We start from the raw sequence: 26,032 nt of genomic DNA, 5'->3' as shown, positions 1-26,032 counted from the left end.
GACCGAAGGGACAAATTGTTTCCTGCAGAAGCCCCCTCCCCATTCACTCCTCTTTTGTTTCCTATGGGAGGGGCCAATCCTCTCCAAGGTGTGGCTTTACTCCCAAGTCGACCCTGCTTTCTTAGTTGTTCTTCTCTTTGGCAGCTCTGCATGCGGACACAGGGAACAGGCTCCAGCTGTTCTTCCGCCTCACTGCTGTCTAGCTCCCTCTCAGCCTCCGAAGCAGAGCCCTCGTCTGAGCTTTCCTCAGCCTCCAAGACTGGCCCGTGTTCCTCCCCAAACTCCTCACTGTCCGACTCTGCTGCCAGCTCCGCTGACCGCTGGCGGGCCACAACAAAAAGTGACTTAAGGCCACTTTTAACACCCACAATCCTTGCAGCATCCCCATGGTCATGTGATCTACTTTTGGAAGCTTGACAACTGACTCACATTTATGACGGGTTGCAGTGCCCCCGAGATCAAGGGATCGCTATTTGCAACCTTCTGATGAGAAAGTCAACGGGGAAACCAGGTTTGCTTAACAACTGGGGGTTACTACCGTATTTTTCGGCATATAAGACGCGCCTTTTTCCCTCAAAAAACGAGGCTGAAAATCTGGGTGTGTCTTATACCCTGAACACAGCTTTTTTGCCTCCCAAAACCCCGCCCCCTTCACCAAAATGGCCATGCAGAGCCTTTAGGAGGCTTTCAGAGAGCTCCTGGGGGCTGGGGAGGGCAGAAATGAGCAAAAAACACCCCCGGGAGCACTCTATAAGCTTCCTAAAGGCTATCCATTCCTTTTTTTGGACAAAAAATGGCTCTGTTTTTGCAAAAAAAAGGGACATTTTTTGCTCATTTTTATCCCCCCACCCCCCAGGAGCGCTCTGCAAGCCTCTTAAAGGCTAGACATGGCTTTATTTTTGAAAAAAAAGGGCCCGTCTTCATGAAAAACAGGCTATTTTTGAGAGGTTTGCAGAGTGCAAAAACTTTTTCTTCAATTTGCCTCTTCAAAACCTTGGTGCGTCTTATACTCCGATGCATCTTATACTCCGAAAAATACAGTAATTTAACAGCTGCAGTGATTCGTTTAAGAAATGTGGCAAGAAAAGTCGTAAAATGGGGCAAAACTCAACAAATTTGTCACTGGACAACATACATTTTGGGCCCAATTGTGGTCGTATGTTGAGGACTACCTATATTAGGTGGGGGTATTGACAGTCCTCAGATAGAAGAGAATATTTGTAGATTGAACTGCGACCGTTCTTGGTTGTGTCTGAGCTTGGTGGCTTTCGTGCAGACGTTTTATTACCCAACTAGGGAACATCATCAGTGCTAGAAGGGAGTGGAATTTTCAGGAAGGAGGAGAAGAAAGGGGGGAGAGGAGGAGGAGGAAGAAGAGGAAGAGAGGAGGAGGAAGGGGAGGACTGTGGGATCCTTGATGCTCCCACATCTTGGTTGTTTTCTTGCAGGGACGTTTCACGACCCAACTAGGGAATATCATCAGTGCTAGAAGGGAGTGGAATTTTCAGGGGGGAAGGGGAGGAGTCTGGAGAAAAGAAAAGTCGTAAAATGAGTGTCCCTGTCTGACTTAGCAAATGCGGGGGGCACGATTGTGGTCGTAAGTCAAGGACTATCTGAACCAAGTTGATGAATGACATTATTGGATTGGGTGGCGGGGGGGGGAGAACCTGTAAGAAAATGCACTCAACAGCTCAATTAAACTGAAGCACAAATGCATTTGATCAACTGGCATGCCTATTCTAATATCCAATTTCTCCGCTGCAAATTTCAATTTAATTAGGAAGCTGTTTTCATAGTTCAAAACCCCACCTAGAGCAACTTCTTCACCATGGGATGAACTGTACATCGTTGGCCTGGTGTCATTTGAGAATTCAAGATTAAATGGCTCCCAGGAGGCTGTATATATCATCTTCTTTTAACGACCCTATAATCCCTTGTGGGGTGGAGTCTGGCCATCTGAATTGAGCTAGCAGACTGTTTCATGGCCAGATGCCCTTCCCTGTCACCAATATGGAGTTTTGTTCAGCAGATATATTCTCATTGCGTCCAGAGAGAGAGAGAAATCTGCCACTACCTAGGATCGAACTCACAGCCTCCTGACCGTGAGGCAAGAGTTCTAACTCTAGGCCACCACATCACTCTCCCAGGAGGTTGTATATGACATGTTGATGTCAAAAAGGAAATTGACCATCCAGCAAGTGATGTGCAAATTCCCTCCGTGATTAAGTGTAACCTCATCCCCTGTGCAAATTTTCTCTGAGGGCTTCTGCGCCAGAGGATTTTACAAGTAGGATACTCGGAGTCCTCAAATATTGGCTGACAAAACCGGAACAAGCAGCTGTTTTACCTACTTCTGTTATAAAATACACACAAGCTGGGAAGAGACACCGGTGGCCCTTATTTTAAAATGGAAGACCGGCCTACAAAGACATGTTGTTTACACTCAGAGACAGTTAGAAATCTTTTATACTTTCTGTAATTAATAGGAGGGATCCTCCCGGCGTGAAATGCTCCGAAGTTTGCTACCGGTTTGCTTCATGTGGTTTGCGCACTTCACGCACATGCGCACCACAAGTGCTAAGAAGCCTTTTCTGAGTGTGCAAAGGTAAGTAGGAAAGCGGGGGGGGGGGACACTGTGCCGCGTGATTTAGATTCGCTAGAAAGGATTTCCTGATTTCTAGCTAATATAAATCGCGTGGCATAGCTGATTGTCACAGCTGATCGTCAGAACTTTAAAAAAAAACATTTAAAAACATTTTTTTTACTGCTTATTTGCCCGAACGGGTAATAAAAAAAATGCTTTAAAAAGTTTTAAAAAATGTTCTGATGATTGCGCGGCAGAGCTGATTGTCACAGCTGATCGTCAGAACCTTTTAATAACTTTTTTAAAGCATTTTTTATTACCTATTTGCCCGAACCAGTTGTAAAAAAATGCTTTAAAAAGTTTTTAAAAGGTTCTGATGATTGCATGGCAGAGCTGATTGTCACAGCTGATCGTCAGAACCTTTTAATAACCTTTTTAAAGCATTTTTTAAATTACCTATTTGCCCAAACCAGTAGTAAAAAAAAATGTGTTAAAAAGGTTTTTAAAAGGTTTGATGATTGCGCGACACAGCTGATCGTCAGAATCATTAAAAAACTTTTTAAAAGCATTTTTTTTTTTACTATCGGTTCGAGTGAACAGGTAGCATTTTTTTATTACCGGTTCAGGTGAATCGGACCGAACCGGTAGCATTTCACCCCTGAGATCCTCTCTCTGAAACTCACATACTTTATATCTTAATTGAGTTCCGCGTGTCCAATTCATAGAGGGCTTTCTAGATATCTTTGGACTACAAATCCCATCTCCTCTAAGGACTACCTGGAGAGAGCTCTCGGTTAGAAAAGGCAAGGGTAGGAGAACAGGAGGAGATGAACTTAAAAATAAATAAATATCAGAATTACACCCCCATTTTTCCTAATACTCGCAGGCATCGAAGTGATAAAATCTTATAAAAAGGCCAACCCAAAGCAGGAAGTGAAGAGTATGATATTGTACAGAGAAGTAAGAAATTTATTACAAAGTGTAACAGTAAAGAACCCTTTAGGCAGCCAGATTGTTGTTGTTGTTGTTTGCTTCTTTTTCAGCACATAGGCGAGCGTGTCACAGGGAATCCCCGAGTAATTTGGTCCTCGCGTCCGTGTTTCGCGCAGGAAAGAACAGGAATGACAATAAGGCAGACACTAAATGCGTCGGGAAGGACGTGTGAATCCTTCCCGTTCTGATTCCTGCAAGGATTAGAATCAGCCAGACTTTCTTACAACACAACGGATCATAAGAGTGATTTTTTTTTTTGACGTTAAAAAGAGAGAATGGAATGGGATGCACGGTTCCTAATGCCCTTTCTGAGGGAAAAATGTTATCCCTTAAGCCAGGGGTGTCAAACTCGATTTCATTGAGGGCTGCATCAGGGTTGTGTGTGACCTCGGGAAGCCGGGGTAGGCATGGCCCGTGGCACGACAAAACCGCGCTCCACTAAAGCGCGCCCGATTAAACCGCGACGCTGACGTCATCAGCAGGGCGACAACAGCGACCGTGGAGAAAAAAGGGCGCTTTAAATAGCGCTTTGAAAGCAAGCCGATTCAAGTTAAGGTAAGGGTTAGGGTTAGGGTTAGGGTTAGGTTAAGGGTTAGGGTTAGGTTAAGGGTTAGGGTTAGGTTTAGGGTTAGGTTAAGGGTTAGGATTAGGTTTAGCGTTAGGTTAAGGGTTAGGTTTAGGGTTAGGTTAAGGGTTAGGTTTAGGGTTAGGTTTAGGGTTAGGTTTAGGGTTAGGTTTAGGATTAGGTTTAGGGGGGTTAGGTTTAGGTGTTAATTTTAGCTTTAGCGTTTGCAGCGTGCTTTTTTCGTCGCGCTGTGATGACGTCAGCTACGCGGTTTCGTCGAGCGCACTTTAGTCGAACACGGTTTTGTGGTGGAACCGGCATGGCCAGTTCAACATCATTCATATGGGGGGTGCCTGTGGTGGCCTGAGCACACTGCCAGTGAAAACGGGCTCCTCAGCTCCATTTTCGGTTGCGACGGCCTCCTGCAACCCTCTGTCAGCAAAAATGGAGCTTGGTAGTGCTGCCCACAGCCCTCACAAGCTCAGTTTTCGGCTGCAATGGCCCTCTGGAGGGCCGCACGCAACCTTCCTGTGCTCCGTTTTTGCTGGCAGTGGCACTGTGGGCCGGTCCGCTGTTTCCAAGGCCAGATCTAAGCATCCCGCAGGCCGAATTTGGCCTCTGGGCTTGAGTTTGACACCTCTGCCTTAAGCGTTGTCCTGAAAGACATTGGGAAGGATATAGAAAACAGCGCAAAATCCAGACAAAACTGCTTTCTTTACCATGTGGTCCAACCTTGGCAACTTTAAGGCTTGTGGACTTCAACACCCAGAATCCCTCAGTCAGCCGTGCTAGATCCCGTAAAGCAGGAGTGTGCAACCTTGGTGACTTTTAAGACTTGTGGGCTTCAATTCCCAAATCCTCCAGTCAGCCATGTTCTACACCCCCGCTTTACAGGATCTAAATCGGCCATTTTGTCAAAATTGTATTTTTGCAATAGAAAACTTTTTGTCGACGTTTGAAGCGCTTTGCAATTTGGGGTATTTTGTTTAATTCAAAGACAATGTCTTCACCCTTTATGTGGCGGCTTTTAGATTACTTCACCTGCCTCTCTACCTGAACCAAGTGAGAGAAAAAAAACCAAGCAGGATGAATCAGAAGTATAAGAGCACCGAGTTAAGTGACAAAAGATTTACATGAAAGGATGGCCGTGACTGAAGAATCTGGGAGAATTCGGGCTATTCACTGGCTGAAAAAAATCCCTTTGCTATTTTCTTTTAAACAATTACCATATTTTTTGGAGTATAAGATGCACCTTTTTCCCCTCAAAAAAGAGGCTGAAAATCTGGGTGTGACTTATACACTGAATACAGCATTTTTTGCCTCCTTAAACCCCGCCTCCTTCACTAAAATGGCCGTACATAGTTTTTAGGAGGCTTTCAGAGAGCTCCTGGGGGCTGGGGAGGGCAGAAATGAGCAAAAACTGGGCTGTTTTTTGCATGGTTTTGCCCCCCCCCAGCCCCCAGGAGCACTCTATAAGCTTCCTAAAGGCTATTCATGCCCTTAAAAAAAACCTGGACCCATTTTTGGAAGGTTTGCAGAGTCTCAAAACTTTTTTAAAAATTTGCCTCTTCAAAACCTTGGTGCGTCTTGTACTCCAGTGCGTCCGAAAAATATGGTATTTTGTATGTCTTTGTGTGTATGAGTGTGTGTGTGTGTGGGGGGGGGGGGTTTCTAACAGCTGCTACTTCAAATGTTTATGGAATGCATCAAACTTTTTCAAGGTGACATGTAAACATCTGATTGCACCATCTGAAGGAAAAAAACCTATTTTTTTTTGCAAGTGGTATATCAATTCAAAATTGCTTCTGGTCAGCTGGATTTTTTTTTTGGTGTTTTTTTTTAGTTTTTAGTTTAAAAAATGCTTGATCTGCCCCATTCCAATATGAAATATAGCATCATTGCTTATTGAAAAACCTCCTTCCCTACCCCATTTTTTTTAAAACAGCAGAATACATCGGACGATATTGCTTGAAACACTGTGGATCAAGCTTCGCCTTCAAATATTTTCTCTTTGCCTCGTGGAATTGTGTTAGTTTTTAAATTGGCTTCTTTAAAAAAAAAACCTGGCTCATGCCCCAATAACAAATGCGATATCCGTCGTGCAGAAGGGCGAGCGGACTCCATGTTCGACGCTTAGTTGCCAGCAGTGAACACTCTGCAGTCTATGGCGGAGCACACTTTATCGTAGCAATAGTTGTGTTTTTTGGTGGGGGTGGCGTCGCTGGTCTCCACATCCACCACGGTGATGGGACTGTCTCTCGCAAACACCTCCGTCGATTCTCTCCAGATGCAGTCGGCGGTCGCCTTGAAGCTGTAATGGTGACACTTCGGCTTCATCGCTTGAGAGGCATTGTTGAAAATCTGCCGGCTGTTTGACGTAGCGATTTTGATTTTCAGGGCAGCGTCCACGCGATCCACCACGGTGTACGTGGCGATGCTTCCGTCGTCGAAGCCCACGATGATGTTCAGGTGCCTCTGGGAAAGAGTTAGGAAAGCGGGGTTTTTGTAGAGCGAGCAGGCCCCGATGTTTTTGCCATCCGCCAACCTCATTACAATTAAGATAGAGATGGCGCTGTTATCCTCGTCGTCTTCCCCACTGCGAAAACAAATGTACACCAGGTAGCGTCCGTCCTGAGAGAGCCTCTGCCTCCAGATGATACCTGATGCGTGGACCACTCGAAGTTTGCCGCTGTGAAGATCTAGGATGTTGATATTCTCATCCCCACAAGAGAGAATCCCCAGTTTTCCATTGGGCGCTATTTCAAAATCTTCTAATGTTTTCAAGAAATTATTAGGCAGCTGTAAACGCCGAGAGACGACTTCCTCGCTAAGACTGTAGATGTTCACGGTTTCAGCAGATGTTATAAAGACTACGATATCCGGACAATCTGGGATGAGTTTGATATCCACAATGGTGATGCCATCATCGCAAGAAAACTTCTTGGTTATGCTACCAGTCCACAGGCTGACTACTAACACTTTGTTCTTTGTCATCCCCACCACAAAGGTGTTTGCCGTGGTTATAAATGCGTTCTGCAAGGCCACAAGAATGTTGCACACGCGGTGTCCGGTAGACAGCCTCCAAACCCTGGATGCATTTTGCTCACAGAGGGAGACCACAAACTGGTCATTGTGGGTTATCAACAGTTGGCATATCCTTTGCCCATTGATGCGGAAGAGATTTTCACCGGAGTCTGTTTGCCACACGTACTGGCTGCATTTGTCATCAGACGTAATCATCAGTTTCCCGTTGGAAGTCAGGACACAGTTTTCAACCAGGCTTTCATGCTTAAATATTGCTTCAATGAACCCCGTGCTGAAGTTCCATTTATGGATAGCTTCGGATCCATCCAGCGTGTAAATCGCTTCCCCCTTGGCGGGCAAAACCATTCTTTGGATCGGCTTGCCAGTTTTGTCAATATTGGACATTGCAGTGATAATATCGATGTCCCATACTGAAAGGACCCCGCTGGTGGACAAGGAGAGCAGCATGTTGTGATGGTTTGACTTCATCAACCGGACAATGTTCCCTGAGATTTCTTGTAAGGTCGCTATGCACTGCCCGCTATCTCTTCTCCAAATGAAAATGGCAGAGGTGTTTTCAATCGACGCAATGATATAATCTCCATTTTTGGATAATGTGGCGGAGACGAAGCGCTCGTTCCTTTTCGCTCTAAACTTTTCCGCGACTTTCCACATGCTGGTGTCCAGGAGGTCAATCCCGAGAGACTTGCAGATTAGAATGGCGCTTTGGTCTTCAGCAAGTTCAAGGCTGACAAATTCGCTATCCCCCCTCCTGCAATCAAAGTCGTCCATTAACTGAGGGTGGGCAATTTCCTCCGTGTTCCAAATAGAGAGGGCCCCTTCACTGTCCACCATGACCATCTCTTGAGCTGCATCTAAGACGAGAAGAAACTTAACAAACCCTCCTGAGAATTCAGAGGTCACCGTGGCCAGCTTGTCGCCGCTGCCCAAATGAAATATTGATGCCGTGTTCAGATGTTGTCCACAGAAAGCGTACATCCCATCTCCTGAACACTGGACGCAGGTGACTTCGTACCAACAGTGGAACTGATGAAGTGGCCATCCGTAGAGTAGATCGATCACTGTAATGTCTTTACTAGCTTCCAACCACGACAGCGCATGGTTTACAGAGAGGGCAAATCCATTTATAAAACTTGAACTCACTCCAATTCCGCTATGCTTTGAGCCTTTAATTTCCACCTCGGAGAGAAGACAAGAGTTTAGATTGTCGTAAATCAAGAGTGTGTTCTTGGTGGTGGCCACCACAAGGTATTTTTCATCGCTCGTCAGTTTCATGCCCAAAATAACTGACTGAGCAGTTGTAATTTGCCTTAAGAGTTGGCGGGTCTCAATATCCCAGGTACTGATGGACCCATTTTCTAGAGCAACAATAATTACATTTGGATTGAAGGTAGGCAGGATTTCGGTCACTTGAGAGCAGCTGGAGGACAGAGGTAGCCGTTCAGGACTATAAGTGATGTCCATAGCAGAATGAAGTGGAACAATAGAACAATACTTAGGGCCATCTTTGTCACACTCTAGAAGAAGCTGTCTCAGTTTGGGCAAGGAGCTGACTACCGGGAGTAGCCTCTGTTGTAACTCAGCTGAGAGGGTCCCTGGGTATTTGATCACTTTGTATTTGATGGCCCGCAGGATGGCCGCTAGAAACTTCAGCTCTTTTTCCTGCGAGTAGTTGTAGGCCAGCTCCACATCCGAGAGGGCTTTGTCGAACTGTCCAATTTTGATCATGGTGTAAAGCCAGCTGAAGTTCATGATGACGCCGTACAAAATGTCGTCAGATTTCCCGGACTTGGTTAGGTGGTGCAAAAGCTCGGTCATTTTCCGGTGGTTAATGAAAAAAATGTCGGGCTCCAAAGGATTGCACTGGAAGACCCAAGGCTGATCGGGGGACTGCCTGTCGAAATTCATGAGGTCCATCATGTGCCTCTCCTCATTGTTCATACTCCTGCTGTCACTGTCCAGGCAGCCGTTCAGATATTGATCTTCGCCGTAAAGAGACTTCCTCCGGCCTCCGGACCAAACCCCTAGAAAATACTCTGCAATGACAGCGTGCATGTCATGCACATCTTCTTCACTGTGAAGATAAATCTTTTGGGCAATCAGTTGTAGGTGCCGATTCGCCCAAACTAAAAGGGTGACGTTTTTGACTTGTCTTTCTACGAGGTATCCGGTTAATCCTTCTTTTAATTTGGCGATGTAGATGTACGGTACTCTCAACGGATTGAGGTTCCTGATGCGTTGACTTAGCTCGAGCATGACGGTGTTATCGAGAGCCAAAATGTCTTCCAATTCCATTTCACTCAAGCCAGCTTTGGACATTGTGATATAGCCAAGGGCTCGGGACAAAAGTCTCGCTCCACAGATGTTCTGCAGGGACCAGAACATCTGCTCTATGCCATCGTGAACAGTGACACAGAGGGAAGACTCATTGACATCCTTATGAGACCTCCAACGTCGAATTTCTTGGAAGGTTAAGTTCACAAACATCGGCAGAGTGCATTTAGAGAAAGCTTCGTTGACGTAGATCTGTTGGCCCGATGTGACTTTTCTCTTCACTTGGAGCAGCTGTTGCTTGAGGACTTGGCTGCACATCTTCCTGTCCCTTGGTGTCAACTCAATGTAGCTGTCTTCGTCATGGATGAGGCTCTTCAGTTTTTGCAGGATGCCATGCTTGTTCGGCAGCGTGGACAAGATAATGCGCACCGAACGAGGCAGGTGAACAGGGAGCCACCACAATTTCCTGGCGTCCTCGTGATCGGCCAGCTGTTCCAGAGCATCAAAGATTAAAACCAGAGGTCGATGAAAGGAAGACTCGTTCAAAAGGTTAACGAACAAGTCTCGGAGATCGTGGGTCTTTTTTGGGTAGCTTTGCACGAGGCATCGATAGCTGACCACTAACTGTTCACAAATACTTTGAAGGAGGGTCCTCAGGTCTGTGCTCATCTCTGTAGATCCTATAAATCTTATGATCACCACAGGATCCGATTCAGGTCCCATCTCTTCCTTCAGCCAAGCATAAGCCTGCAAAGTAGAAGTACAAAGAGGTTAATTGTTCAAGTTAGCAGACTTAATCCAGCCACACACGCAAGAAACATGGTGTTCTGACCAAACTCTCCAAACACGACAAAACCTCTGTATTTAAATCAACAATGCCTTTATTAGGAGTGCTGGCAGCCCCGGCAAAAAGTTTCTCTCTCACCGCAGGCTAACAAGTCTATCCGGCAGAGAGATGAATAATTGTCTGCCACATCTATTCCACCCCACCCCCTGCCTTTTATCCCCAGAGCTAGAGTGGGGCTTTGCTAGCAGTGGTAGCTCTTCTGGACCAAGGACCAGCCCATAGATTTCCACTGCTCTCCTCTCCTCTGCCTTCTGCACATCCGTGTGTCAGGCACTGGACTCAGCTGTTCCTCCTCTTACTCATCAGACACCTCCAGACCTGAGGGCTGTTCACTCTCCATCTGAGGGCTGATGGATGGCCCAGGCTCTGCCTTTGTCTCTCTCTCTCTCTCTCTCTCTCTGCCAGCTCCATTCCCGCTTCCCCCTCGGAGCTCTAAGGTTGCCTTGATGCTGACCCTGACTCCCACGCCTCCTCCTCCTCTGATTCGGCTGCTGGAGGGACCGGTGGCCAACAGGTCACAATACACGGTAAATATAGGTAGTCCTTGACCTACAACAATTTGTTTAGTGACTGTTAGAATGGCACCAAAAAGAGTGACCCATGGCCACCACTGGCAACCAGTGCAGGCTGCCTAAAAGGGGTGTAACATGGGAGCACCTAGGTACCCCCATGATAACCCACGTGGCCGCATTCTGGACCAGATGAACCTCTTCAAGGGCAGCCCCATGTAGTGAGCGTTACAGTAATCCAGGCGAGAAAAATAGCACAAGTGATATTTATTTATTAATTAAAACAGAGTTCTCAACCTATAACAATTGAAATTCATTTCAGTATAAAGAGAGAAGTAAAGCAATTGAGCCCAATGTTTATGTTGCTAAGCGAGAAATTTGTTAAGTGAGATTTGCCCTGCTTTACGACTTTTCTGGCCGCATATGTTCAGAGAGTCGTTGTGGTTGTTAAATTAGGAACACGGTTCTTAAGCGAATCTGGCTTCCCCACATTGACTGCATGTCAGACGGTCGCAAAAGGGGGATCACATGACCCAGGGACAATGTAACCGTCATAAATGTGAGTCGGTCATCAAGCATCAGAATGTAAACAAATCACATGACAATCAAAAGATAAGGCAAAAGTGCCTCTTTGTGTGAGCCTAAAATAAAGTTGAGCCTGCTTTAAGAGACTCATCCACTTTAATGAGTCAAATGCTTTTTCTTGTCTTATCGGCAACTTCAAGAATAAGGCTACCAACAGGTGAAGTCATCTAGAGAAAGCTACAATTACAGCTTAAAATAAAACAGAGAAGTGATCTTCAATTATCCCAAAGGTGCTTTTTCAGGAGGCAACTGGACTTCCTTTTTTTTCCTTTGAAGACATTTCGCCTCTCAGCTTCTTCAACTCTGACTGGACGTCTTCAAAGAAAGTCCAGCTGCCCCCTGGAAAAAGCACATTTGGGACCGTGGCACGACAAAACCGCGGTCCACTAAAGCGCGTCCGATTAAAGCGCGTCGCTGACGTCATCAGCAGCGCGACAACAGCGACCGCGGAGAAAAAAGGGCGCTTTAAAAAGCGCTTTGAAAGCAAGCCGATTCACGTTAAGGTAAGGGTTAGGTTTACGGTTAGGGTTAGGTTAAGGGTTAGGGTTAGGTTTAGGGTTAGGTTAAGCGTTAGGGTTAGGTTTAGGGTTAGGTTAAGGGTTAGCGTTAGGTTTAGCGTTAGGTTAAGGGTTAGGTTTAGGGTTAGGTTAAGGGTTAGGTTTAGGGTTAGGTTTAGGGTTAGGTTAAGGGTTAGGTTTAGGTTTAGGTTTAGGGTTAGGTTAAGGGTTAGGGTTAGGTTTAGGATTAGGTTAAGCGTTAGGGTTAGGTTTAGGGTTAGGTTTAGGGTTAGCGTTAGGTTTAGTGTTAGGTTAAGGGTTAGGTTTAGGGTTAGGTTTAGGGTTAGGTTTTGGGGGGTTAGGTTTAGTTTAGGGGTTAATTTTAACTTTAGCGCTCACAGCGTGCTTTTTTCGTCGCGCTGTGATGACGTCAGGTACGCGGTTTCGTCGAGCGCGCTTTAGTCAACCGCGGTTTTGTGGTGGAACCCTTTGGGGCACCCATGACCTGGATGACTGATTATCTCTACAGACTTTTAGTCTTCAGTTTTAGTCTTGGAAAGACCAAACGACTAACTCTTTAAAGACTTTTAGTCTTTAAACTGTTTAGGTTTAAAACAGCAAGGGGGAAAAAAATTAACAGGAGGGCTGTGGGCTTTTACCTTCTTTGACACTTCTGCTAATAAAAATGTTTTCCCGGTGCAGGGTCCCCCGTAGATGATCAGAGGATTAACGTGGCCCATTTTCTTCGGCAGGAGGTATTTACGCATGATCGTTCTGGCCTCACATCTATATTCGTAGAAGGAAGAGTAGGTTCTACACAGAGAGGAATGTTGCAGGACTTCGTCATAAATCCAGTCTGTCTCTATGTCAAAATTCTGTTGGACGGTTGCCTGTATGATGTCAATCATGTCTTCGTAGAACTGTTTGCCAAGACCTTCAATGTAGTGGCTCTCTACTTCTTGGGTGTAACCGTACTTGATGTCACAATGCGTAACGGAGGTGTAGACTCTCAAGTTGGACGAAGCCACAATGGTAGGTACAAATTCGTCCCTGAGTCGGATGAGTTTTTCAAGCGCTTCGGGATCCCTCAGAAATTTCCCGCCGCTGTGAAGGACGTCCATGTATTTCTCCATCTCAGGCATTTTCACGAAACGTTCGATGTTGGCAATTTTCCGGATGTAACAAACGCACTTCTTCAAAAAAGCCGGGGTTTGTTTTCCTAGGGCGAAATCGAACTCATCTTCAATAGCTGAGAGAAGAGAAGAGGAGGAAAAAGGTAAGAAAACATCTAAAGTTCGTGGAGAATAAAGTCAAATCTGCTGCGCGGAATCCAAATTTACTAGGCTGCATCAAAAGTGATTTTTTTTTCCCCAAGAAGCAACAGGACTTTCTGTTTTTTTCTTTGAAGATGTTTCGCTTCTCCTCCAAGAAACTTCTTCAGCTCTGGGGAAGCTCCTAAAGTTGGCTGGGGGGGGGGGATTTTGGGAGTTGAAGTCCTAGAATTTAAAATTTCTGAGATTGGTTGGGGAAATTAATGTTCCTGAGTATGGCTGGGAGAATTCTGGGAGTTAAAGTCCATCCATTTTAAAGTTCTTGAGATGGGAGTCGAAGTCCACCCACCTTAAAAGTTCCTGAGCTTCGCTGCAGGAGTTCTGGGAGTTGAAGTCCACCCATCTTAAATGGGTTCTACCACAAAACCGCGGACGACAAAATCGCGGTCGACGAAAGCGCGTATGTGACGTCATCACAGCGCGACGAAAAAGATCGAAAAAGATCGAAAAATGTAAAAATAAAGCTAAAACCTTCCCCTAACCCCCACAAACCTAACCCTAAACCTAACCCTAAACCTAACCCTTAACCTAACCCTAAACCTAACCCTTAACGTAACGAAAAACCTAACGCTAACCCTTAACCTAACGCTAAACGTAACGCTAACGCTCTAACCCTAATCCTAACCCTTAACCTAACCCTAACCCTAACCCTTAACCTAACCCTTACCTTTATGTGAATCGGCTTGCTGTAATTTAATTTTTATTTCAATTTTTCGATCTTTTTCGTCGCGTTGTGATGACGTCACATACGCGATTTCGTCGACCGCGCTTTTGTGGAACGCGCTTTTGACGGGTCACGCTTAAATGTCTATGGGCATTCACAGCCATCCAGGTCATGGTTGTCCCAAAGGAACTTTTTCAAGAGGTAACTGGACTTTCTTGTTTTTGTCTTTTTGAAGATCCTTCACTTCTCACCCAAAAAGCTTCAGCTCTGACTGGATGGTGGGAATGGAAGGATTGATCCTCCTTGCAGACAACTAGTCGTTTGCATTCTTTTTAACAAGACATTGAGGCCACCTGGAGGTTTACCTGTGTCCTCAGGGTCAGCTGAGTAGTGCAAAATGGGTGTGGAGCCTTCTTGGAACTGTTGAAAGGACTGTGTTGTAGACTGGAGAAAGCTGAAGGAGATTCCTGGATGAGAAGCTAAACTTCTTCAAAGAAAACCAAGACAGTCCAGTTGCCTCTTGAAAAAGCACCTTTGGGACAACCATGACTTGGATGACTGAGAAGCTCCATAGACATCTAGCTATAACTACAGAGCTGAAGAAGCTTCTTGGATGAGAAGCTTGGATCTTCAAAGAAAACCGAGGAAGTCCAGTTTCCCCTTGAAAAAGCACCTTTATGAGCTGGATGACTGAGAATCTACATAGACATTTAGGCTGTATCAAACCCTTACCAAGCTTCTCTAATTGTTTCCTCATATTCTATACTTGGGGCGAGGAAGACAAAGCCAGTTACGTTCTATACAGGTAGTCCTCGACTTAAAACCATTCACTTAGTGACCGTTTGAACTTACAACAGCACTGGGGAAAGTGACTTATGACAATTGTTCACACTGGAGCATCCCCATAGTCACATGAGCGAAACTCAGATGCTTGGCAACGGATTCGTATTTATGTCCTGGGGGGGGTCACCTTCCAACAAGCGAGATCAATGGGGAAACCCAATTCACTCAGCTTAACAATGGCAGTGGTTCGCTTAACAACAGTGGCAAGGGAGGTCGCACAATGGGACAAAGCTCATTTTAACAAATGCCTAACTCAGCCAGAGAAATGGGAGGCTCTCATCCAGTGGTGGGTTTCACATTTTGTTACCACTGGTTTGCGTGCGGCCCTTCCACACATGCGCCTGGCCTAAAACACCGTGCCTAAATGGGATGCATAGAGCCGGTGTGTGTGTGTGAGCGGGTGGCATTCAGCCGGTTTGGAACAGTTCGCCCAAAATCGTGATTTCCACTACCACTCCAGGCGAACTGGTCCGAACCAGCTGAATACGACCTCTGCTCTGATCAGAACTGAGAAAGCTTCTTCGGGCGAACCGGTCTGAACCAGCTGAATATGACCTCTGCTCTGATCGGAACTGAGGAAACTTCTTCGGGTGAACCGGTCCGAACTGGCTGAATACGACCTCTGCTCTGATCAGAACTGAGGAAGTTTCTTCGGGTGAACCGGTCTAAACCGGTTGAATACCACCTCTGCTCTGATCAGAACTGAGGAAGCTTCTTCAGGTGAACCGGTCCGAACCGGCTGAATACGACCTCTGCTCTGATCAGAACTGAGGAAGCTTCTTCGGGCCAGTCTGAACTGGCTGAATGCTACCTCTGCTCTGATCAGAACTGAGGAAGTTTCTTCGGGTGAACCGGTCTGAACCGGGTGAATACCATCTCTGCTCTGATCAGAACTGAGGAAGCTTTTTCAGATGAAGCGGTCCGAACCAGCTGAATACCACCTCTGCTCTGATCAGAACTGAGGAAGCTTCTTCGGGTGAACCGGTCTGAACTGGGTGAATACCACCTCTGCTCTGATCAGAACTGAGGAAGCTTCTTTGGGTGAACCGGTCTGAACTGGGTGAATACCACCTCTGCTCTGATCAGAACTGAGGAAGCTTCTAGCGATGAGAAGCGAAACCTCTTCAACGAAAAACCAGAAAGTCTGGTGGCCTTTTATTTTAAAAAAAAGCACCTTGGGGATGGCTTCTATTGTGGTCATAAGCTGAGGACTACCTCTGCAGTGCCTTTCCTATCTCTTCATTGTTTCAGGAGTAGGGTGAAGAGACCCAATTTAGGAACAATTATACCTGCGATGAAGAATCGCATGTCATTAGTGGCTACGATTCAAATCGAAGGCAATCGATTTCCTTTTTTTTTCTTCTTCTTTTTTTGCACATACTTCCCTGCAATCCTATCTCAGCATTTATCTGTCTACGCACTGGTGTGCCTGGATTTCATGTTTACCAGAGGAAAGATATCTCTTTGCTTGACTGTGTTTCATTTTCCCCTTTTCATACAGTATCTTCACGGCTGTCTTAAACATCACCTTAATTTCTTCTGATATCTCCTGCCATTTGCTCTCACTGACAGGGTTGCAGGAGGCTTCCATCTTTAAAGCAACAAAGAAAAAAAAGACAAAAAGAAGAAAAAAGGATAAGGTCAGTGCCAGGGTTTCGACAATTGCAAAAAGCAGGCCCAAAACGCATGCGGATAAAATTAACTTGGAAAGTTTTCATGTGTTTAATACAGGGGTGTCAAACTCAAGGCTGGATCCGGACTGCAGGGTGCTTAAGGAGCCGAGGTGGCGCAGTGGTTAGGGTGCAGTACTGCAGGCCACTTCAGCTGACTGTTATCTGCAGTTCAGCAGTTCTAATCTCACCGGCTCAAGGTTGACTCAGCCTTCCATCCTTCCGAGGTGGGTGAAATGAGGACCCAAACTGTGGGGGCGATATTGCTGACTCTGTAAACCGCTTAGAGAGGGCTGAAATCCCTATGAAGCGGTATATAAGTCTAACTGCTATTGCTATTGCTATGTGAGGCAATTGGCAGTTGGAATAGAATTCTTTTCAGGTGGGGAGGGGGAGTAGAACTCCTTAGCATCAGAGCATGTTAATGACTGTATAAGAAATATAGTAATATTTGGAAATCCACATAACATAAAGTTATTGAAGTTTTAAGACCCGAGGTGGCGCAGTGGTTAGAGTGCAGTACTGCAGGCCATTTCAGCTGACTGTTATCTGCAGTTCAACGGTTCTAATCTCACCGGCTCAAGGTTGACTCAGCCTTCCATCCTTCCGAGGTGGGTGAAATGAGGACCCAGACTGTGGGGGCGATATGCTGACTCTGTAAACCACTTAGAGAGGGCTGAAAGCCCTATGAAGCGGTATATAAGTCTAACTGCTATTGCTATTGCTATTAAATCTGGCCTGTGGAGCCTGCCTGAAAATATTAAAGGACTGGCCCATGGTACCTCTGCTGGGCAAAATGGGCCACGGGCAAGGGTGGGTTGCTCCTGGCATTACTGCTGGTTCGGGACGCACAAATTTTTTGCGCTCCTTGCACGAGCACATTTGCACAAAAATAGGTCTAGGCATGCACAAAATGTTAAAAATAGGGAAAAAAATAAATGTATGCAATTACAATTGCTCTGTGTATGCGCAAAACCAAAAATCAAGACGGCAGCTCCGTAGGAGAACCAGTTTGGAGGCATGGCAGGCCTGGGTTGCTGCCGGTTCCAGCGACCTAGGCTGCCAAATCACTACCGGCCAAACTCGTCCAACTCTGTCATTCTCTTCTATTTTTCACACATGACCATCGCATCACCCCCATGGCCCTGTGATTTACATTCAGAGGCTTGGCTGACTCGTATTTATGATGGCAGCATTGTCCTGCGGGTCATGTGACCGCCTTCCTCAACCTTCTGACAAGCCAAGTCAAGATTCCTGATTTGCTTAACAACCGTGTTTCTAATTTAATGACGGCAGCAATTCGTGACCCGACAAATGCGCGCAGGACAATAGCGTACCGACAAAACCGTGGCGAGAAAACCGCGATGTCATAAACGCACCCACAACAACGGGCCGACAGAACCGCGCCCACAAAAGCGAGATTTAAGTTAAGGTAAGGGTTAGGGTTAGGTTTAGGGTTATTACATTGTTTTCGTTGTTTTTTGATGCCGCGCTTTCGTCGGCGCTTCTGCGCCCATAGTCAGCATGATTTCAACCTCGCGGTTTTCTCGCCGCGCTTTTGTCGGCACGTTTTTGTTGGTGAACCGCAGCAATTCACTTCTCAAAAGTGGCAAGGGAGGTCATAAAACGAGGCAAAACTCACTGAACGAATTTCTCGCTTAGCAACGTAAATCCCGGGCTCCATTCTGGTCGTAGGTTGAGGACTACCTGTATTAGAATATGAGTGTGTTGTGTGCACATACCAGTTTATTGGGTTCCACCACAAAACCGTGCTCGACTAAACCGCGCCCGACTAAACCGCGTCGCTGATGTCATCAACAGGGCGACAACAGCGCGGAGACAGAAGCACGCTGTAAATCCTAAACCTAAAATTAACCCCTAAACCTAAACCTAACCCCCCTAAACCTAACCCTTAACCTAACCCTAAACCTAACCCTTAACCTAACCCTAAACCTAACCCTAACCCTTAACCTAACCCTAAACCTAACCCTTAACCTAACCCTAAAGCTAACCCTAAAGCTAACCCTAACCCTAACCCTAACCCTTACCTTAAGTTGAATCGGCTTGCTTTCAAAGCGCTATTTAAAGCGCCCTTCTTTTTCCACACTGGCTGTTGTCGCCCTGTTGATGACATCAGCGACGCGGTTTAATTGGGCGCAGTTTAATTGGGCGCGGTTTTGACGGGTCACGAGTTTATTGTACCTAAGAAGCAAAATGTACATTTCTAACCCCTTTCCCATAGAAAAATTTGACTCCCAATCTGGGGGTGGTGGTGGTGGAAACAATACTTTTCCTACCCCATCTGTTTCCTTTCCGAATATTGTCTTCATGGCAACAATCAGCAGGGAGGGACAGGGTTTTGCACGAATTCTCCATGATGGAAAGTTTCCATGGCAACTCTCCCATGCTGTTCTTCCCTCCTCATCCCTCCCCCTCCCCAGGTCTGATAATTTGAAGGACATCTGAACACAAAACAAGAAAGTTGGATGGCCTGGTGAAGGAATGAGTAGTTTGACTGAGCAAAGTATGTCCAGGCTACTGAAGAGAAGGATTAGGGACAGAGGTGGGTTACTATGGGTTTGGCCAAACCCGTAGTAACTTGGTGGCATGGGTCGCTGGAACCGGCAGTGACCCAGGCCTGCCACGGCATAGGGGCCACCAATGAGGGCTGTTTGGACTCTGAAACAGTATTTGCTGTGTGAGCAACAAGGAGACAGTGAGGAGCCTGGCTTAGCCCAGAACTGAAAGTGAAACTGCTTGTGTTTTGCTTGTATTTATTGCTACCTTGGAAAACCTGCTTTTGGTAATGTATTGTATATTATTAATATTATTATTTTGAATCCTGCTGAATCTGTTACTTGTGTGTGCTTTCTGAATGTGATTGCTGCTGAAAACTCTGACCAGCCAGGTCAGCTTCAGCACTTATTGCAGCCTGATTCAGCACAGCCGAGTGGATCAGACTGCTCCAATCAGCTGTTCCAGGCTGCAGGGATTGCCGCAGACCATCGCTGCCTCCATGCCACCCATTTTTGGTCTCTGGTGGCGGTGGGTGGGTCTACATTCGGTGTATAAGACTCCGTCAAATTTTCACCTTCTTTTTGTGATCTTCTCAACTAACGGCAAGCAACCTGTTGGGAGTTAAGTAAGGATCAACCGATTTCAAGGGGATGTTGGATTTAGTCTGCTTGTGGCCATGTTAGGATTCTAGGCTAAACCCTCTTTTGACTCCGCCCTCAGACATGTCCTAAATCAGAGGTGTCAAACTCAAGGTCTGAGGGCCAGATGCAACCTGCGGGGTGCTTAGATCTGGCCCACGGGGCTGCTCCGGAAACAGTGAAGGATCAGTCCGCGGTGCCTCTGCCAGAGCTCACAAGAATCGTGCGCGGCTCTCCTGAGCTCAATTTTCGCTGGCGGAGGATTGCAAATGGCCGTCCCAGCCGAAAACGGAACTCGGGAGCCTGTTTTCACTGGCAGGACGCTCGGGCCACCACAGGGACTCCTCGACACAGGGGGTGTCATCCTGGCCACGCCCCCTGTCCCCCCCAGGTCAAACACAACCCTGATGCAGCCCTCAATGAAGTCGGGTATGGGACTCCTGTCCTAATTCAACACCACCACGTGAAGCAGATTTACCATATTGGGATTGCTCTTCAGGATGTCAGGTTTCGGTTTGAGGTAATAGGTTGGGGGCACCGCGTTCTCATCCCGGCAGTAGCACTCTTCCAAAATCTTGGTTTCCAGCTTGGCCTCAACCGCGGCATCCAGAATCATTTCGAATTCTGAGGATTCCACTTCTCCCGGGATGCGGATACTTCCGTATTTTTCTCCCAAAAGGCCCTGTTGTGCACACAACACAGAACAATGGTCAGGAACAACGCTGAGGACATTGTCCATCAAAGCTTAGACAGGCATTTTCCTTCTTCCAAAAGGTTAAGAGGCCCAATGACAAAAGAAGAACGAATTGAAACAGTACAAACTTGATCTTCCTAGTCTCAACAATGTAGAGAAATGGGGACTATGCCAGGGGTGAGATCCACTTACCTTTGCTACTGGTTCAGTAGTAATGTGAGCGTGCATGTGAGCGCATTCGCAGGAATCCCTGCTTTCTAGCTAATATAAATTGCACGTCACAGCTGTCTGTCTGAAAAATTGGTTCGCCCGAACCAGTTTCATTTATTTGTTTGTGAGATCCAGCCACCAGATGGCATTATTTCATCTAATCATTTGATTTAAAAAAAAACAAAACCACTGTATTTACACTAACAGAAAATTAGAATATATGATTATTTATGCCAGCAGGTGTGAGACCTAACATGTTGAACAGCTGCTTGGACCAATAATTACACACCCTTGTGCGTTCTTAATATCTCACCATCTGACTTATGGACTTGAAAAAAACGATTTCTTTTTTTTTCCCAAGTTGTGATATACGAAGCCCATTTTCCCCCCTTCCAGATAAAATCAAAATATAAGGCAAAAGGCAAAAACATTAACTTGTCCAGGGCTTCATATTGATCAAGGATCTGAACCCAAATCCCAATGTATCACCTTTCGACGCATCTCTGAATTACACCTCTCAAAATTATATTGCGCAACTGTAGGAAGTTAGCACCCACACCTCTTCTAGGGAAATAAGATATTTTAGGAAATATTAAAAGGGCAGAATATTTCCCCTAAAAGGGAGGAAGAAACTCAGCTCCCCTGCAACCTTTGTCAACGGACCATTAAGGCCTGAGCCAGTCTATTCTACATAACAAAGACCTCCCCCTTCAAGCAGAGCCATAACTGGAATCCCAAAGCCCTTTCATTACATCATCACCCAGCAAGAGTCAACTAAGCTTGGGACTCAGGACAGCCTATAGAGTTGCTCCTGCATGGCCCCATGGGAGTCTGACAGCCAATCAGAATACAAGCTCAACCTCAAAGGCCAAGAGAGGGTATAAATCTCTCTCTCTCTCTCTCTCTCTCTCTCTCTCTCTCTCTCTCTCTCTCTCTCTCTCATCTATCTATCTATCTATCTATCTATCTATCTATCTATCTATCTATCTATCTATCTATCTATCTATCATCTATCTATCTATCTATATCTCTATCTGTCTGTCTCTGTCTGTCTGTCTGTCTGTCTCTCTATCTCTCTCTCCCATATGCCTTTTCCCCAGGACCTCAAACCTTATGATCCTGTCCACCATTAAACCATCTTTCCAAGCAGTCTCCATGTTTCCAGTTGTCTTTTCCCCCATTTGGAACTGAACCCAGATGGTCATTTCTTCCAACACAGCGACAAAGAATGGCCAACGGTTATATTCGTTTTTTAAAAATAAAATAAACTAAAAACTTTTTAACAACGTTCACTTTTGAAAATACAAAAATTCATTAGCCAAACGTGGCAGGTAATTAAGAGTTAGCTGTGAATAAAAGGGACAACCTTGAACCCTTAATATTCAATCTACCTCTGGCAATTTATTTTATTCCCAAACATTTAAGCGGGATGAACACTTAAGTGGGATGAACACTCTTAGAAGAGTTATCCAGGGTGACATCCAGCCCTTTATAAATAGAGCCGAGTGTTTTGCAGAAATCCATTTCTGCAGATTTCGGGTTTTGAAAATGTTTCTTTTTTTTACTTTTGGAACCTAAAAAAAACCAGTTCGGCTGTGTATTGTTTCTTGGAAGTGGTGTGCGTAGTTAAAGTTGCATAGTAATTGCCTAGCTAAAAGTCTGCAGAGATTCTCCGTCACCCAAATCGTGGTTGTCCCTAAGGTGCATTTTTCAGAAAACACCCCGCAGAAAGGACAGCTCCACAACGCAGTCCCTTTAGCGGTGTAGATCTCCTGAGACAGTAAAAATCCCACGCTTAGTCCCCAAAACCGTCTTTTTATTTAAACGGCTGCAAATTATGTTCATTCACAGCCCGTAATGATTCACATTACAGTCCGACAGAAGTCTGCCATAGTCTTTCAGGATAAGGCTGATAAGCACCCATCTTAATCTCCCTTGAAACGCTGCCAGAGACCTAATTGCTAATTACTTTTACAAGGCCAAATAGAGCACAGAGTCAAACGGAGTTTCTCTGAGCTTGAACCGACCAGAACGAACAAAATTGCTTCCTGCAAAGCCTCAGTCATGTTTGCTCCTCTTTTATTATGCCAATCATCTCCAAGCCTTACTCCCAAGTCGCCCTTTTTGTCTTAATTGTCCTTGCCTCCTGGAAGCTCTGTGCATGTGCACAGTGGGAACAGGCTCACACTGTTCTTCTGCCTCACTGATATCAGACGCCGAAGGCAGCACGTAACTACCAGATGGCCCTGGCCCCCTCTCTGCCTCCAACGTAGAGCCCTCATCCGAGCCTTCCCCGGACTCCAGGACTGGCCCGTGTTCTTCCCCAACCTTCTCACAGTCTGACTCTGCTGCCATCTCCACTGGCCATTGATGGACTACAACAAGCAGTTCCAAGAAGGCTCCACACCCATTTGCACTACTCAGGTGACCCTGAGGACAGAGATAAACCTCCAAGTGGCCTCAACGACTCTCCAAAAGAATTCAAAGGACCAGCTGTCTGCAAGGAGCATGAATCCTTCCATTCCTCACCATCCAGTCAGAGCTGAAGAAGTTTCTGGGATGAGAAGCGAAACGTCTTCGAAGGAAAAACAAGGAAGTCTAATTGCCTCTTGAAAAAGCAAATTTGGGACTGTTTACCTCCTGAGCATTCTTCACAGTAAGAGTTGTTCAATGATCTTAATTGGTTGCTAATTGTCTGGCGATTAAATCAAGGTTGCTCTCATCTCCTACTCCCACATGAAGACACATCACAAACCATGCTTAAGAGGCTGGTTACCATAGTATCACGTCCTCATCTAGTCTCTGCTTCCTGAGTCCCAGCTGATTGGAAGGGGATGGGGATTTTGCAGTAACCTTCCCCTGGAGTGAGGAGGGAATGGGGATTTTGCAGTATCCTTCCCCTGGAGTGAGGAGGGAATGGAGATTTTACAGTATCTATCCCCTGGAGTGGGGATGGAATGGAGATTGTACAGTATCCTTCCCCTAGAGTGGGGAGGGAATGGGAATTTTGCAGTATCCTTCCCCTGGAGTGAGGAGGGAATGGAGATTTTACAGTATCCTTCCCCTAGAGTGGGGAGGGAATGGGAATTTTGCAGTATCCTTCCCTGGAGTGAGGAGGGAATGGCGATTTTACAGTATCCTTCCCCTGGAGTGGGGAGGGAATGGGGATTTTGCAGTATCCTTCCCCTGGAGTGGGGAGGGAATGGGGATTTTGCAGTATCCTTCCCCTGGAGTGGGGACGGAATGGGGATTTTGCAGTATCCTTCCCTGGAGTGAGCAGGGAATGGGGATTTTACAGTATCCTTCCCGTGGAGTGGGGAGGGAATGGAGATTTTACAGTATCCTTCCCCTGCCTTCCCCTCCCACCAAGCCATGCCACACTCACCAAGCAACGCCCACATAACTGTTAGTGAAAAAAATGAATCTCACCACTGGTACAGTGGTATTATCACTTCTGATGATCTTGATACAATGCAGATCAAGTGAGGCACTAATACCACTCTATCAAGCCTTAGTAAGACCACACCAGAATAGTGCATCCAGTTTTGGTCACTACAACCTAAAAAAGATGTTGAGATTCTAGAAAGAGTGCAGAGAAGAGGAACCAGGATGATGAGGGGACTGGAGTCTAAAACATACGATGAACGGTTGCAGGAACTGGGCCTGGCTAGTCTAGGGAAGAGAAGGATCAGGGGAGACATGATAGCAGTCTTCCAATATTTGAGGGGCTGCCACAGAGAGGAGGAAGGGGGTCAAGCTATTTCCCAAAGCACCCGAAGGCCAAACAAGGAATAATGGCTGGAAACTGAACAAGGAGAGATTCAACCTGGAAACAAGGAGGAATTTTCTTACAGTGAGAACCATCAATCCATGGAACAGGAGTTGCCTTCGTAAGTTGTGGGAGCTTCATCCCTGGAAGCTTTCAAGAAGAGACTGGACTGCCATTTGTCAGAAATGGTGTAGTGTCTCCTGCTTGGGTGGGGTGGGGGGTTGGATTAAATGACCTACAGAAAAAGGTCCTTTCCAACTCTGTTAATCTGTTAATCTGATGCAATCCTTCTGTTGATGCAGCCAAGATACTGCTGTGGCTGTTTTGATAGCAATAGCAATAGCAGTTAGACTTATATACCGCTTCATAGGGCTTTCAGCCTTCTCTAAGCGGTTTACAGAGTCAGCATATCGCCCCCAACAACAATCTGGGTCCTCATTTTACCCACCTCGGAAGGATGGAAGGCTGAGTCAACCCTGAGCCGGTGAGATTTGAACAGCCGAACTGAAGAACTGCAGTCAGCTGAAGTAGCCTGCAGTGCTGCATTTAACCACTGTGCCACCTTGGCTCTTTTGATAGTATACACTTAGGTTACTATTCACTTACAAGCAGTGGAAGTGATTTCCCCTCCAGACATTGATTTAACTTACCATCTAGCAACAATTTTCTAGTAGTATGTCCCTTCAATAGTACACTATGAATTTTAAATATATCTTTTATTGTATTAATTTAACCCCTCCTGTATTATGGAACAGGGTTGTCTGGAGAGAGGAAAGTCTGCACAATGCTTTATTAATTGTTCATCAGTGGACATTGGCAATAATTACACACCCTTCCTCATCTTGTCTAGCTGCACACTTCTTCCTTAAATAAAAAAAGATTCTGTTGCTTCTAACCTTATCCAAAATGTCACATCCAGCGAGCAATCTAAAACACAAAAGAGGCAATTCTATACTCTAGCAAAGACCGCCGATTCTCGGAGTGTGAATAGTTTTACAACTATTGTCTGGTAATTCAGTCCGCATTGTAAAATCGCAACGCTTTTAAAAATCTAAAACGTGATTAGAAAATGGTTAGACATGAGCCACGTTCAAATATGTTGGCAAAACCAGCAATTAGGAGCAAATGGAAGATGTGCGTAAAAGAGAAACTGCCAACGGAAATAAAGACAATCACATTTCTTCTCTTAGGAGTAAAAGCATAGGGGACATTTTATGGCTGCCATTTTTTTTAAAAAAAAATATAGAGGCATTTTCAGTGGATTGACTTGAGGAGCATACATTTTAATCGCCCTGGATGTGATATTTCTGCTGAAAGTTCAAAAGACAGGATAGGTTTTCAACTTTATAGAGAGAATTACTTTGTGGAACTGTCTGCCTGAAACATCTTGGAATAGAAGAGAATAATCGTAGCTCGGGGTTGAACTGTACAGTCCTTGGTGCTCTCTGAGCTTGGTGGTTTTCTTGCAATATAATATAATATAATATAATATAATATAATATAATATAATATAATATAATATAATATAATATAATATAATATAATATAATATAATGATATAATATAAAACATAACATAACACAACATAACATAACAGTTAAAATATTCATGACTGGGAGAGACATGGGAACAAGGTCAGCCAATGAATAGGCATTTCATTTCATTTCATTTTATTATATTTATATGCCGCCCTTTTCCCCCGAAGGGGACTCAGGGCGGCTAACAAATCAAATCAGGGAAGGGGGGGGTACAGACAAAAAATTAAAAACGAAACATAACAATACATAATTTAAAAAC

At 45.5% G+C, this 26,032-nt stretch overlaps 1 protein-coding gene across 1 annotated transcript in view; it reads right to left on the bottom strand.

Annotated features, from left to right (window-relative positions):
- Nucleotides 1-5,664: 5,664 nt before the first annotated feature.
- NWD2 (NACHT and WD repeat domain containing 2) overlaps nt 5,665-26,032 on the bottom strand; it is a 58,597-nt gene continuing 38,229 nt past the window's right edge. The window contains exons 4-7 of the mRNA XM_087724801.1: nt 20,041-20,244; nt 16,184-16,328; nt 12,559-13,148; nt 5,665-10,208 (exon numbers count right to left, since the gene is read on the bottom strand). Of these exons, the coding sequence (XP_087580927.1) occupies nt 6,276-10,208; nt 12,559-13,148; nt 16,184-16,328; nt 20,041-20,244 (4,872 nt within the window). The 3' untranslated portion in view covers nt 5,665-6,275. The remainder of the gene's footprint in view (nt 10,209-12,558; nt 13,149-16,183; nt 16,329-20,040; nt 20,245-26,032) is intronic.

The sequence above is a fragment of the Thamnophis sirtalis genome, unplaced genomic scaffold (genome assembly GCF_051295495.1).
Source record: "Thamnophis sirtalis isolate CommonGarterSnake01/CBP01778 unplaced genomic scaffold, rThaSir2_p1.2 scaffold_10, whole genome shotgun sequence".
In the NCBI taxonomy this organism is placed as follows: Eukaryota; Metazoa; Chordata; class Lepidosauria; order Squamata; family Natricidae; genus Thamnophis; species Thamnophis sirtalis.
This window is presented reverse-complemented; position numbering and strand designations above follow the sequence as displayed.